General features: G+C 55.8%; 1 protein-coding gene across 4 annotated transcripts in view; it reads right to left on the bottom strand.

The window, feature by feature from the left end:
- FGD5 (FYVE, RhoGEF and PH domain containing 5) overlaps window positions 1–14,568 on the bottom strand; it is a 104,549-nt gene that overhangs the window by 75,023 nt on the left and 14,958 nt on the right. For 2 of the 4 annotated variants that reach the window (XM_058678384.1, XM_058678385.1), the window contains exon 1: window positions 2,383–2,781. In XM_058678384.1, coding sequence (XP_058534367.1) covers window positions 2,383–2,395 — 13 coding nt within the window. In that variant the 5' untranslated portion in view covers window positions 2,396–2,781. Of the gene's footprint in view, window positions 1–2,382; window positions 2,782–6,478; window positions 6,583–7,090; window positions 7,588–14,568 lie in introns of those variants that run through there. The other 2 variants (XM_058678387.1, XM_058678386.1) reach the window with 2 other exon arrangements.

The raw sequence follows: 14,568 nt of genomic DNA, 5'->3' as shown, positions 1-14,568 counted from the left end.
TTCATTCCCAGGTGCCTGCTGGAATGTCCAGGCATAGCCCAAGGACTCCTAATGAGTCGGCAATGAAGCCAGTCCAGTGATCCATGACAGGGCACGTCCTAACAGGATGGCCACGCACAGAGCAAGAACAGCCAGGGTTCTCGGCTCAGACAGACCCAGGCTCCGGACCTGGCTTAGTCACATGTCATCTGTGTGATCCTGAACATACCAGTTTCCTTTGGGGTAAAATGGGCAAAAAACACCTCCTTTCCTCATATGCATCAGGCCAGGGGAAATAACGGAATATACAGCCAGGTTACAACCCCTGATGTGTTGGACACTGGACACAGCAGGTACTGATGCTGGACGGTCTGTGTTTCCATCCCATTTTGGCCCCTGGGTATCATCTGCTCCTTGGTTTTCCTATCCACAAAACAGGAGCGAGCAGGAGACCTCGCCCCTCAGGTCAGTGTTTTAGCGCAAACACTAAATAAACAATGCAAGTCCAGTACTTAAATGCCATATCTGATTCATGGCAAGGACCCAGTAAATATTAGCTGGTGTTTACTGCCCTCTTACAATGTGACAGACGTCACTCTAGGCACCTTCTGCATTTGATGTCACTTAATCATGAGTACTCAGTGACAAAGATGATACGATCCCACTTCTCAGATAAAGAGCCACAGAGAGATGAAAGAGGCTACCCAAGGTTCCAGAACCAAGGACCTTCTGGTTCTGAGGTCTAGCCCCACTGAATCGGTGAGCCACTGGGGACCCAGAAGTCATCACATCAGGCTGCTGTCACACCCACCACACGGACAAAGCAAGCAGGTGGACACTGCAGACAAATCACAGGACAGCAGAAGCCTGGAGCAGCAGTTGCAAAGTTCCCTGGGACCACACCTGCCTCTAAGCTGATTCCAGATCATTCCATTCCCCGGCTTCTCCGGGAAGGGAGGGCCTGCTCAAGCCTCACGCAGGAAAACGTGGGAAAACTGGAAACGCTCTCACCATTGTTACAAGCAAGTTTTATTAGCAGCATAGGAAAAAGCTAGCTCAGCTGGGTCCAGGCCTCTGGCAGGAGGCAACCCTCTCCCTCTCATGGGTCGATGGCTGGGTGCAGGGTCCCTGTTCAGACTCTCCCTGCCCCAAAGCAGCAGGAGCAGCTTTAGTTCCTGCCTCCCCCCCCCACGCCCAATTTCGTGGCTCCCACTGATCACCCAGGTGTCCCCATACAGAGCCACAATGGGTTCCTAGACACGACAGTAGCTGTCCACCACCCAAGGCTGGGACAGAGCAGTGTGTCCCAGCACACCCCACTCCCAGGACAAGGATTCCTGTTTCATGAGATGAAAACACTCGCTCCCCCACCCCACCCATAACCACACTCACACGTTAGCAGGATATGATTCCAAGACCAGCCAAAATGGTGGCTTCCTGTTTCTTTAGGGACGTGTGTTTGGGAGTAAGGCTTTGGATGGGGATACTGCTCAGGCAGGGGGTTACCCTGGGCTCAATTCCGCAGATCAAGCCAACAGGGTGGCGCCTCGCGCTGGGCAGGTAAGAGATCTGCGGGGCCTGTGCCCTGGCGCCTCCCACCTAAAAGGGAACTTTCAGCACCCCGACCTGAGCCCCGCATCCCGAGGGCCAGGACCCAGGCACTGCCTGCCTGCAGCTCACTAGCCGCAGCTGCTCATGGGCATCCCAGAAACTCACCCGGGAACCTCCGCACACAGGCTTGGATTGCCCGGAACCCCTCATTCTGGGGCACGAACCAGGAGAGTCCCACCTACAGGGCCTGGGGCGAGGTAATGGAGGTGGGCACCAGGAAGGTGCTGCCGCTAAGCCTCTGCCAGAGCTGGTTGGGCACCCCCAGGGAGGCACAAAGGCAGGGCCTCGGGCTAGGACACTGCCGGACGAAACGCTAAAGGGATTCTGGTCCCTCTGCTTGGAGGAGCAGTCCCGAGTCTCCGGGTCGGAATGGTCCTACGGGCGCGCTGGGTCCTGGTGTCGCAGAGGGCTCCGGCCGCAGCACACTGGCCAGATGGGGCCCTTGAGGGGCGAGTGAGGGCCCGTCGGGGATCTCGAGGTGCGGAGGAGAGGGTTTGGGGGTGCGACCAAGTCCCGTCAGCGCAAAAAGGCTCCTCACTCCCTGGACCAAGGTGGGAAAAAGAAGGACGTGGGCAGGGCGCGGCCTCGCCAAGGTTGAGGAGGAACACCTCAGAGTCAGACCCCCGAATCCCTGCCTTCCCCGTGAGGAGATCACGGGCCCCTCCCAGCTCGGGGAGATCCAGGATCCCCAGCAGCAATTTTGCGACGCCCGGCGGTCTCCAACTTGGAGCGCCTGGCCGGGACCCCTGGAGCGCGTCCCTCACGCCCGGGCCCGCGCGCGAAGCTTCCTACCTGCTCTGTTCATCTTCCAGCGCGCAGAGCCCGGGGCCGTCCGTCGGGTGCGTCCACTGCTCTGTCGGGTCCAGCGCCAGCCCGCGCGCCGCTGCCTCACTCCATGGCCGCCCCGCGGGGCCCGCACCCCTCGGTGGCCGCCCCACCCCCGGGGAGCGCCGGACTCTGCGCGGCGCGCAGGGCAAGTGGGGGCGCGGGGCGCGAGCCTCGGGACTGGGCGGGGCCGGGGAGCGCAGGGGAGGGGGCGCGAGCGCGGGGCGCGCGGGGGAGGCGGTCGGGGGCAGTGCGCGGGGCACCGGAGCTCGGGGCGGGGCGGGGCGGCGCCGGCGAAGCCGAGAGCCGGGAGGGGGAGAGCGGGCCGTCGTGTCCGCTCCGGGATCCGGGATCCGGGCTCAGAGGGAGCTGCGCTGCTCTCTGGCCGCCGCGCCGCTGCCACCGCTGCCACCGCCACCGCCCCCTCCTAGACGTTTCCTCCCGCTCCCGGAGAGGAAAGGGTTTTTTTTTTTTCTTTCTTTTTTTTTTTTTTTTTTTCTGCTCAGTCAGGGATCGGGAGCCCAGGGTCGAGGTGTCCCTATGCACGTTTAAAGGGGCTGTGGCAAAGCTGAAGGGACAAGGACCCAACAATTTGGAACCCTTTGCACAGGGGACCTTCTTTCTGTTCCAACTTTGGGCATTCCTTAAGTCGTGCCCTGGGATCCTTGCTGAGCCCCAAACTGACAGGCCCGAGTCCTGGCCCTGGGCAGCTTGGATGGGAGGGGCGGCCAAAGAGTCACAGGTGGGACCAGACAGCGCATTGCAGGAGCCCTGAGTGAGAAAACACCAGGGGCCTGGGGCACAGCAGGGCATCCCAGCGAGCAGAAGGTAGGAAGTGACCATCTGCTGACCCGCTACAGGCTTACTGAAACCTGCCCTATCCATCCCCGCCCTCCACCGACACACACACACCAGCCTTTCTGATACATGCTAATGTTTGAATACCCCAGAAGATATGTGGTCCTGCAGGGCCTCCCTGAGGAGGGGGCATTGAAAGGGCAGCCTGGTGGGTCAGAAGCCTAGCCCTCAACATCCCCCCACCCAGGCCAAGCTTGTGCCCTGGGGGAGTTCCTGGTCTGATGATTCTGTTGGTCTGACAGGTGCTGGGGGCAGGGGCACACAGGCCACACCGAATAGGGTACACACAACAGGGCCTTCCAGGTGGGAGAGGGAGGGTGCTGGCTGGGCCCAGAGCCGCCTCAGGGTGCCTGACTGTGATGTCAGAGACGGGGGGAATGGTAAGCCTCTGCGGGGATGATCCCACCCTGAGCTGCGGCAGACTCGCGTCTCTAGGCTTTCAAGGAGAATGAATTGTGACAGCGAGTCCGTGGCTGAACCCTGAGTTCCTTACGCAGGGAACTTGACGGATGTATGCCTGATGGAGACAGGGATGGGAAAGTGGGAGAAGGGAGGTAGATCAGGCAGCAGTAGCAGGGGTGGCGATAGAGGAAAGGGGGTGGTGGACTGAGTCAGGTGAAGGAGTGATAGGAAAGGTGGAGGAGGTGGAGGAGGTGGAGAGTGTGGCAGGAGAGTTGGCGCTAGAGAGGGTGAGGGAGAGGCCTGTGTGTGAACGTGAGTACAAATGAACAGATAAACCATTTCAATAGTGAATGAAAAAAAGAGTTCTTAAATGCAGCTTGTTTCTGGGAATTAGCCATAGAATCCGACTCCAGAGGACTCCCAGGATAAAGCATGTGAGGAAGGGAGTGGGTTCTGCCCTTCCCGTGGGTGACGAGAGGTCAGGTGGGGCCCTCCGTGTGCCACCTTCCTGCACCTGAAGCCCTTCCTGTGCCTGTAGTTTTGGGGTTTGAGGCTGAGCCCAGCACATGTATAGAGCTCGTGGTGGCGACAAACCCAGGTCTGCATGTGTGTAGCTGCAGCCACAAACTGAACCCAGAGTGTGCCCAGTAAGGAGAATGGATATGAAAGCCTGTGGAGTTTTCTAAGTGTGGTGCTGTCACTGCCAGTGGCATCAGCCATTCAGTGCATTCAGGGTGACCCTTGGCACCCACACAGGACATGACAGGGGGCGACAGGGCGGGGAGGATCATTGGTACAGCTGTTCTGACTCACCAGCAGCACATGTTGCTTAGAATCATATGCCTACGTCACAGATGGGCACATCAAGGCCCAAAGAGAGAAGGGACATGGCCCAAGAGCCCAGGCAGGTCTCCCAACCCAGTCACCCCTGCATCATTCCTGGAATAGCTGCAATCCCTTGCTTTGCCATTGAGCTCACCTTCCTGGAGGAGCCTGACAGAGAGAGGACCAGGATTCCTCCAAAACCAACATCTCCCTGAAGAGGCTTTTCCCAAGCTGCCCCCTTTCTCTCTCTCATTCTCCCCAGCTCCTTCAGCAGCGGGGGAGGGGGTGACAGGGACACAGTGGGAGAAGCCACCAGCATCCACTTGTGAGAACGCAGCACCTTCCTGTATGTCTGTAGAAGCAGGGGTGGGGCTGGCCGAGGCACAGCCACCGTTCTCGCCCTGATCTTACCTGATCTGATGCACCCAGGCAATAGCCCCTTGCAGCACCAGAGCGCAGAGACTTGGGATCAAAGACACTGGGTCGAGTGATGCATCAGTCCTGGGCTGTGGCAGTGACAGCAGCAATAATGACAGTGACAGCCACGAAGGGTAGGGAGCAGCTGCCTGTGACGGAGTCTTGGCGGGCTCCTCCTGACAGCACCAGGGAGTTTTGTGTTTCTGACTCGGTCCTCGCATTGGTGATGAGGAGACCTAGAGTCAGGGAGGTGAGGTGTCACCCCACAGCTGGCCCTAGTGCGTGTCCCCACAACTGTGAGATAATCATGACCCTGAATCTACCTGAGACCTGAGGCCGACTCAGGATCTGAATCGGGCTCACTGCAATCCTTCCTCAGTACTCCAAAGATGCACAGGGACCAGCACAGGCCAGGCTCTGGCTCACCGCCCACCTCCCCGAGCCCCAGGCAGGTTGAGGACGGAGGCCCCTCAGTGGGCACTTGGCCACATACTTGCCGAGAGCGCTAGCTTGCCAGCTCCTTAGGTGCCTTCTTGCCCCTGTGCGGTGCTGATGCGTTCTAGAACCAGCCACCCCTCCCCAGCTCCCCTCCTCCCCAGTCCCAGCTCTGGCCATCACACCTCTTGCTCTAGCTGAGCTCCAAGTCACTGAGATCCAACCCTCTAGTTACACCAGGCTGACGCTGTATTTTACATTCCCTGACTCAGTTAACCCCCTCCTAAACAAACTCTCGGATGAGCTAGATGGACATCGGTAATACGCACAGGGGGTCTGCCAAGGCTACCTCAGTACAGAGAGCCCCAAGCACTTGCCCAGGAACTCAGAGCTCACAAGCATGGGGCCTGGACCTTGACTCTGGACTGGCTCTCTTGCCTGTTCCACACAGGGCCCTGGTCTGCAGCCCTCTCCAGTGGGAACCCCAGCACTTGCCTGTCGGAGCCTCCACCCAACACAGCAGGTGCTCAGCAGGGCAGCACAGGTACACTTATCTGGGGTGCAGTTGAGGCTCAGTGTTTGGAAGTTCAGGGTAACAGAAATCAGGGCACACAGACCCCACAATCAGAGCAGGAGGGAGCACTTATTGAGCATCCTCTGTATACTAGGCTGAGTGCAATGAGATGTGACGGAGGGCACTCATGGGGCCTACCTCAGTCAGAAGGCTGTGACTGCCAGGGTTTTGTTCCAAGCCAAGACACAAGGACCTTCCACCAAGGGCCCTGCTGCCCACCATGCTGGCGCGCAGTCCTAAGGCTATGTCCCCCTTCCATGAGGCATCCCTGCACTGAGTTCTCATGGATAAAATGCATTTAAACAGAAAGGACAGCCCCCAGGCCTTGCAGCTCTGGCTGTGCACCTGCTGCTGTGACATCATTAGCCTTATGGGCTTCCTGTGCCCTGGAAAGGAGCTGAGTTGGCTCCAGGGAGGCCAGTTTAAGCTGACACCTGCTGGCTGGGGCAGACAGCCTCTGCTAAGCCTCCATCCTTCCCGGGCTACAAAAAACTGGGTATAGGAACATCAGGCAATTTCAGTTTAACCCTTGCCATCCTGCATGACACTCACCAGGGTTGAGAGGAACAAGGCACCCGGAGAGCCACAGCTCCTTCTGTCCTGGCTCGGGTGCCGTGGGCAACTCGTTGCATCTCTTTGCTCCTCAGTTTTCTTCCCTGTGGAATGGGGAGAGTGAGGCATCTCTGCAGGCCACCATGAGGACTCAAATGACCATTAGCTCCCCTCCCTCTCCACCTTCCCATCCTGGAATTCCACTATGGTCAGAATGAAGGGCTGGGGGTCAGCTGGCTGTGGCACTGTGGGGCTGGGTTGAGAGTTGGACACCTGAGGGTGCTAAGGGAGAGGCGGCAGCACTGGGCTGGGTTTCAGGGCCAGGGTTCCAGAGGAAGGAGTAGGCATGGCTGTTCTGAGATTGGAGAAGACCCTGAGCAGGTGCCTGGAGGGTGGAAGGGCAGGGAAGCACGGGCATGGTGGGAAGTATTATGTGACCACCCACAGGTAATCATGAAGAAAAATTCTCCCAGGGTGGCTGGGCCAGAGTTTGCTGCAGGGGCTGGAAAACCACACAGCATGAGCAAGCAAGAAGGGAATAACACAGTTGTGGTCTGTGACAGCTGAAGGTGCCATGAGAAGATGAGGGTTGAATTCAAGAGTGTTCTTGACCTGTACTTGCAGGGCCTCCTATGCACGCCAGGAGGGCTTCCAGGAGCAGGTGGGCTTTGCCTGTACCCCATCCAGAGGCAGGAAGAGCATGCCAGGCAGGGCAGGCACTGGCTCACTGCCCACCGTGGAACCAGACCTCCAGTGCGCAGTGTGGGGCTGTGTTTAGGTGAGGGGGCAACCTGGGACCACCCAGGGCCTTTGCCCAGCAGCTGTCTGGTGCTCCAGGGAAGGGCTGAGCTCTGGGGGAGGGGAGCCTGGACTGGGCCTGGCGAGCCTGGAGCTTTTATCACTGGGTGGGACTCGAGCTCTGTGGAGGAAGCGGCCACCCTCTTCCGGCCAGGCATTTTTTTTTTCTTCCTTGTGCTGGCCCGGTTGGCTTTTCCCCAGGCTGCATTTCCACCCCAGGGCCCCTCCTGGCTGGCTGGGCGTGGGCACGGCTCTGCCACACACCCAGCAGCAGGGGCGGCTGGCCCTGGGCTTCCTGCCCCTCTGTGGGCAGGCAGATTGGAGGAAAACAGCCCTCAAGCCTTCTTCAAAACAGGAAACTGCTCTCCCTGCTTCCTGAAGGACAGGAACTGTCCCCATGGCAACCACAGGACAATGAGGCCACGTTAACCCTTTGGAGGGCAGGCCTGGCCCAGGGCCATGTCTTGCCAAGCCCTAGGGGTGGGAGTGGAGTGGAGAGCGGGAGAGCGGCTGTGACACAATGCAGGTGACAGGGATTCACTCTCAGTGACACTCCCCAAGTCTCTCTACCATTCCAAGGCAGAAGATGGGGTTGGGCTTTGGATCCATTGGATGGATGAGAATACTGAGGGGAACAAAGAAAGGCAAAGGCCTGAACTCACAGTAGGTCAGGGGTGGTGGGCACAAGTATGGGGCCTGGAATATCCACTGAACTCTTGGCTCCTGGCTGTGTACCTCAGGCAGGCGGCTTCCTTGCCTGAGACCTTGGTTATTCTACCTGTGAAATGGGCGGTTGTGGCATTGACTAGGGTCCTGCACACAGCCAGCATGGATCTACCCAGTGCAGCGCTGAGCACTGCAGAGAAACTGAGGCCAGGCAGTACTGCAGTGGGAGGAGGTGGGCAGGAAGCCAGCCCCCAGGTGCAGCCAGCTGCAAAGCTTTCTGGACATCAGCCCAGCTCTGAAGACAGAGGGCATTCTCCAGCTTGGGGGTCCAGGAAAGCCCGCAGCAAGGCCCCTGGGACCAGGAAGGAGCTTGTCCTGCAGAGCCCTGGGGGTGAGGCACCAGAGCCAGGAGGAGCAGCAGGTGCAGAGGTCTGGATGGACAGTGGAGGCCAAGGTCTACATTCCCGGCTGGACCGCACGACACAGGTGCTTAGCTCCGTTTCTCAGAGCAGTTCAGCCCCAGAGAATGGTTAAAGCACAGAGGGACAGGTTCTGCTTTGCATTTTCAATGAGTTCCCTCTGCTACCGGTGCTGGGAGGGGGAGAGGACTTCAACTCAGAGTGACAGGGAATGGTGACAAAGTGACTTTTCTGGGGGACCTTGCCCTTTTTCTGGGGGACCTGGAGAGACCCCAAACCTCAGGAGAAAGGTCGCCCTCTGCTGTTGTGCAGGTGTGCATGTTGAGGGCAATGGAGATCTTGTTCCCATCTGCTGGCCAGGAGTTCTGACTTCTCCCTGACCCACCAGGACACAGCCTGTCCCCCAGACCTGGACAGCATGGTGGCTGGACAGATACCACAGATACAGCTGCCAGCACTGGCTCCTGCGTGGTAGAGGCTCACGGGGGCTCCCCGTTCCTCACAGCCTCCCTGCTTGGCTCCTGGCCTTGCTTTTCTGGCTCCAGGGACTTAGCATCTGCCATCCTCACACCATCTCTAGAACACTCCCTCCTACATGCTCACCTGGCTGGACTGGTCCCCAGCCTCCCAGTCTCCCATGGATGCCTTGTCACACCTCCCCGATCCTGTCTCCCAAGATCCTCCGCGACTGCCTCCCTCTTTTCTCTCCTTCCCTCACTCATCCGTGTCTGGCACCACCTGTTAAACCGCATATGGCAGTCTCTCCCTTAACCACAATGGGGCAAGACGGGGGATGCATTCTAAGATGCTTCTCAGAGTCTCACACTGTGCCTGGGCCCTCACACAGGGGCTGTGTTGCTAACAGGTCAGCCGTGGGGTAGCCCTTCATTGTGGTGGTTCAGACCTCCACAACCCGTGTCCCAATTAGCGGCTTTCCCTCCCTGGCCTCAGCCTCTGCACTCCTGGGAGGCAATGGTGAAGGCCCAGGTCATGGGGTCCTGCCCCCTCCGTGAGAGACCCGCACTTTATCTCCAGCTCCAGGCTTTGGCCTGAGAAAAAGTTTGGGTACTTAGGGAGTCAACTGGTGGCCAGGAGCTTGCTTTGTCTCTCACGTTATGAAAAGTCCTCTTTTGATGCAGTGGACTTTTGACACCCACGCCTCAGCTTTCTGTAAACGGCATTTTGCGTGGCGTCTTTGAAGGTGCCTTATACATTGGTTTGTTTTCTATACATGCCCATGACAATGTTTACTGCATGCGGCACTGTTAGAAGTGAAAACAGTAACAGCTAAGCAAATAGAAAGATTCTAACCCTAGGCTGCAATGAACACTACTTAAAATGGTGCATCTGGCTGAGCCTCCGCCTGGGGTGCCAGCATGCCATGTAGGCATCAGTTTGAGTAGCGGCTGCTCCACTTCTGATCCAGCTCACTGCATGTGGCCTGGGAAAGCAGCAGAGGCTGACTCAAGTCCTTGGGCCCCTGTACCCATGTGGGAGACCTAGAACAAGCTCCTGGCTTTGACCGGCCCAGCTCTATTCATTGTGACCATTTGGGGAATGAACCAGCAGATGAGAGATCTCTCTTCTCTCCTAACTCTTCCTTTAAAATAAAAATGAATACATCCCTTTTTGTTTGTTTGTTTAATGTGCGAGTGGCTTATCTCTGGAATTCATCCCATACTGTTTCCAGGACGTGCTGGAACCCACAGAGAGAGAAGCCCCCAGCTCCTTGCCGTGGGAGGGGGCTATGGTGCCTACGTGTTGTTGGTCCCCCACACCTCCAGCTCCAGTGCCAGCCCTGAAAGGGTAGTGTGCAGAGCCTGGTGCCCGGCAGGTGCTCAGCACAACAGCATTTGCTAAAGGCAGGAAACCAGCTCAGCCAGGGTGAGGGGAGTGAGGCGGCAACCTTTGCCCTAGAAAAGAATTGACATTTCTTGCCACACATGGACACCAAGAAAGGTGCTGGTGCCGACTGCTCTGGTCCATTTTTCAGACAAGCAAAGACAGCCTCAGAAAAACAAAGTCTGGTGCCTGCGGTGCAGAAGAGAAGCCCAGAACCGTGCCTTTCCCCTCACTCTCCCACTAGGCCAGAATGGGAAACAGAGAGTGACTAAGGGCGATTTAACTTCCTTTTAAATCCATGTTAAAAATGTTTTCAAATCTATTTTCATTTAATTTGAAAGGCAGAGAGAGAATGAAGCAGAGATCTATCTGCTGGTTCTTTCCCCCAGCTCCCTGTAGCAGTCTGACCTGGGTCAGGCCGAAGCCAGGGATGAAGAAAGTAACCCAGGCCTCCGTGGTGAGTGGCAGGGACCCAAACCCTGAGCCATCATCTGCTGCCTCCCAGGGCACACAACAGCAGGAAGCTGGATGGGAAGCAGAGTGGGGACTTGAACCCAAGCACTGTGATGTGGGGCGTGGGCATCTCAAGTGGCTCCTCACCACTGAGCAAAGTGCCCACCTTGGTTTGACTTTTGGAGGCCTTGATGGGATCACCGTAGCTGGCCTCACTTGTGGGTTCCAGCAAGGGAACCAAACTCCTAGATCTGTAGCTTTTTCTGTGTGGCTTCAGATACAAGTCCCAGCACTTCCCCAGGCTCAGGTCATGGGATTCAGAGGCCCTGGGGAGATGCCCAGGGCCTGGGGTGGGAGGAACACAGGAGTGCTTTTCTGGCCCAAGGGCCCAAGTGGCAATTGGCCCATCCGTGTGGAAGTGGACCATCAGTGTGTCCAAGGCTAAGCTAGGTGGCCATGTGGCCAGGGAGCCTGACAGGCCCTTCTGCGTCCCACCTGGGACAGCCACGGGTGTGTCAGTTTTCCCTGCAATGGGACTCCAGTCTTTCGTGGGCTAGTCCCTCCCTGGTGGGCTGACTTTGTGACATCACCTTCCCAGAAGCATCAGGGAAGTGGTATTGTATATAGAAGTATTTGGTGAGTCTCCCAGAGCCAGCTTGATTTATTTTTCACAATATAGCACCCCCCAACTCCCGTGGGGATGGTGTCTCCCTGGGGGCCCAGCACAGGGAGCAAAGGAGATGACAGCTCTGGAAAGACCATATTCATTAGCTTAATAAGCACATGTCCCGCTGTGGCACTTGCGCACAGAGACCCTGGAGGCAAGTGTGACCCCCTGTCACAGGCACCATCAATTGCTGGGGGGAAGCCTTCCCCCACCCAGACACTCAGGGTAATGAATCAGGGCCCAGCTCAGGAACAGAATTAAAGCACTCAGCAGCTCGTGGCAGCCTCCAGGGACCTGTCCTTCTAGGGACAGGTCCCTGCAGCAGCAGCCTCCATCTAAGAGGCACAGGATGGAGGCCCGATCCTCTGCAATTCTGGAGCTCCCTGGTGGGAGCCGGAGTGTGTGGGGAGTATCTTCTGGTGGCAGGAGCCCGTGCCTACACAGAAGAATCCTGCTGTGTTAGCACAGCACAGGGCTCTGCTGGCATGGCTACTGGGGTTTGAGCCCCATCAGCCCAGTCCCTTCCCCTTCCAGGGGTCCCTTTTTTAACCTGTAAAATAGGGAGACAGTTCTAGCACCTACTGCACATGCCTCCTACTGTGACCTGAAAGCCCAGGTGGCTGGCACACAGTCCTTTCTGTTAACAGTGTTGGAGTGTGGTACTTGTGAGGTACTTACAGATTGACTGATTGATTTTGGGGGGCTAGCGTGGTAGCATAGTAAGCTAATCCTCCATCTGCAAGCATCAGCATCCCCTAAGGGCACCAATTCACGTCCAGTTGCTCTACTTCTGATCCAGCTCCCTGCTTATAGCCTGGGAAAGCAATGAAGGATGGCCCACATGGAAGACCTGGAAGAGGCTGGTCCTGGCTTCAGATCAGCTTAAGTTCATCCTTTCCTGTTTGGGCAGTGACCCAGTAGATGGAAGATCTCTATTTCTCCTTTTCTCTCTGAAATATCTGCCTTTCGAATAAAAATAAATCATTGTTTTTTAAAAGAGTCATTCATTCCTTCATTCCTTCACTCACTTAAAAGGCAGAGTTACAAAGAGAGAGGGAGAGCCAGAGAGAGAGTGTTCTTCCAATGCTGGTCCACTCTTCAAACTGCTGCAACAGACAGGCAGGACTGGATGAAGCCAAAGTCAGGACCGAGGAGTTTCTTCTAGGTCTCCCACGTGGGGGCAGGGTCCCAGCACTTAGGCCATCTCCTGCTGCTTTCCCAGGTCATTAGCAGGGAGTTGAGTGGGAAGCAGAGCAGCTGGGATGCCATACGGGATACTAGCACTGTGGGCAGCAGCTTTACGTGCTATGCCATAATGTCAACCCCCACTCCTCCTCAAAAACTACTGAATTAACAGTCATGCACATTTGTTGGCTATGGTGTGATACTTTTGCCCATGCATACCCTGTGCACTGGCTGAGTAGGGCAATGAACATTTCTCTCCTTTGACGTCACTCATGACTGGAGGTTTGGGCTTCTCCCATTTGCTCCTGTGATCTGTACTAGGGCACTGTGAATGGTGTCGTCTCGGCAGGCTGCACTAGGGACGTACTCCTTCTGCCTCACTGAGCCGACTCCCTCGATCCCCTCACAGGAGGGAGAACACGTGTATTTGTATTTCCTCATCAGGCTTACTGCACTGCACATGACATCTTGCAGTACTATCCACTGTACTGCAGATGACAGGTCATGCTTTTTAAAGACTGTGTCTATATACTGTCCTTAGAGGACCCCAGAAATAAATCCACCCACCCAGAGCCAGCTGCTTTTTGACAGTGGTGCCAAGAACATGTGTGGGAGAAAGGATGGTCTCCCCAACAAATGGTGCTGACAAAACTGCACATACATACAGAGAACTAAGTCAGATCCCTGCCTCTCATGACAAAAAGCAGCATGAGAGACTAAGACCTGGAACCTTGAGATTGCTAGGGGGAAAGAAACCAGAGGGGAAACACGTTAAGGCATCAGTCCTGCCAATGATTTCTTGTGCAGAGGCTGAAAGCATGGCTAGATATGTGAGGCTGTACCAACGTCAGACGCTTTGCTCAGTCAAGCAGGCACTTGTGTTGTGTGGCAGGACCTGCAGCGTGCTCCAGTCCCTGCCTCCAGCCTCGCACTCTCACCCACTCACCTACTTGCCTTCTCTGTCCTATGCTGATCCCAGGCCTGGCCTTTGTTTTTCGCCCCAGAAAGAAGCAGAGTGTTTACCATGGGCCAAAGCTTATTTTTGTGTTTTCCAATAATTGATTGCAATGGGTCTACAGGCGTCCTGCCGAAGGAAAACATGTTTTGCTTCTTCCACCTTTGGCTTCCTCTTGGCGCCACGGTGGTGGGGGCCCATGGCTGCGAGGAAAGCGTGGGGGTGACTTTTCCCTTGGTTATTTCATTTTTCTTTTTCCATCTCACTGCCGGGAGACAACAAAACATGTTTTCCTTTTTCTCTGCAGGAAATTGGAACTTTCTTATTGACGACTTGTTGCTTAGATCCATCTTCCTTCTCCTGTGATTATCTTGGATTGGGTGAGATGTGTTGAAGAGGTTTCCAAATAAAGAAATGGCCTTTGCTTTATGAGAAGGACAGATGTACCCACCAAAAGTTTTCACTCACCTGGAGGCACGTATACCGCTGAAATTCTCCTTCGTGTCTTTGGTCTGCGTGGGTAGTTGAAGAGCTCCTGTTATCTCAAGTTCCCACATTTTCTCACGGACTTGCTTTCTTCAAATGCACAGCCTGGGCAACTGGATACATCGACCCTGTTCTGGTTGAGGTAAGTGGTGGCTGAGGTGGTCACAGGAGCAGAACTGCTGGGATGGTGTGAGGTAGGGATCGAGAATCTTTCTCTGCCAAGTGAATCTCCAGATGATCTAGCACCATCCCTTTAGGGCATCACCCTTTTCCTACTGTGCTGCAGCATCTCACTGTCATAAATCTGGTCCTTCCTCACACAGGGGTCTGGTTGTAGACTCTCCCTTCTGTGCCCTTGGTCTCTTGAGCACCAAACCACTGAGTCTTCATGATTGCTGTGTCCACTGAAATAAATCCTGGTTGGTGCATCATGTCCCGTCTGCTGGATACTTGGGTTGTTTCCAGTGTTTTATTATTATGGCTTGCATTACATTTAGTCACAGTAATAAAAAACCAATAGCTGATATTTACAATGTGTCAAGATACAAGTTTTTCAGGCACATGAATCCATATAATCTTCACAACAGCTGTTTGGGGAGGGTGGTTTTATGATCTTGAA

Source organism: Ochotona princeps, chromosome 21 (assembly GCF_030435755.1).
Source record: "Ochotona princeps isolate mOchPri1 chromosome 21, mOchPri1.hap1, whole genome shotgun sequence".
Classification (NCBI taxonomy): domain Eukaryota; kingdom Metazoa; phylum Chordata; class Mammalia; order Lagomorpha; family Ochotonidae; genus Ochotona; species Ochotona princeps.
Note: the sequence above shows the minus strand (reverse complement) of the source record. Positions and strands in the feature narration are given on the sequence as shown.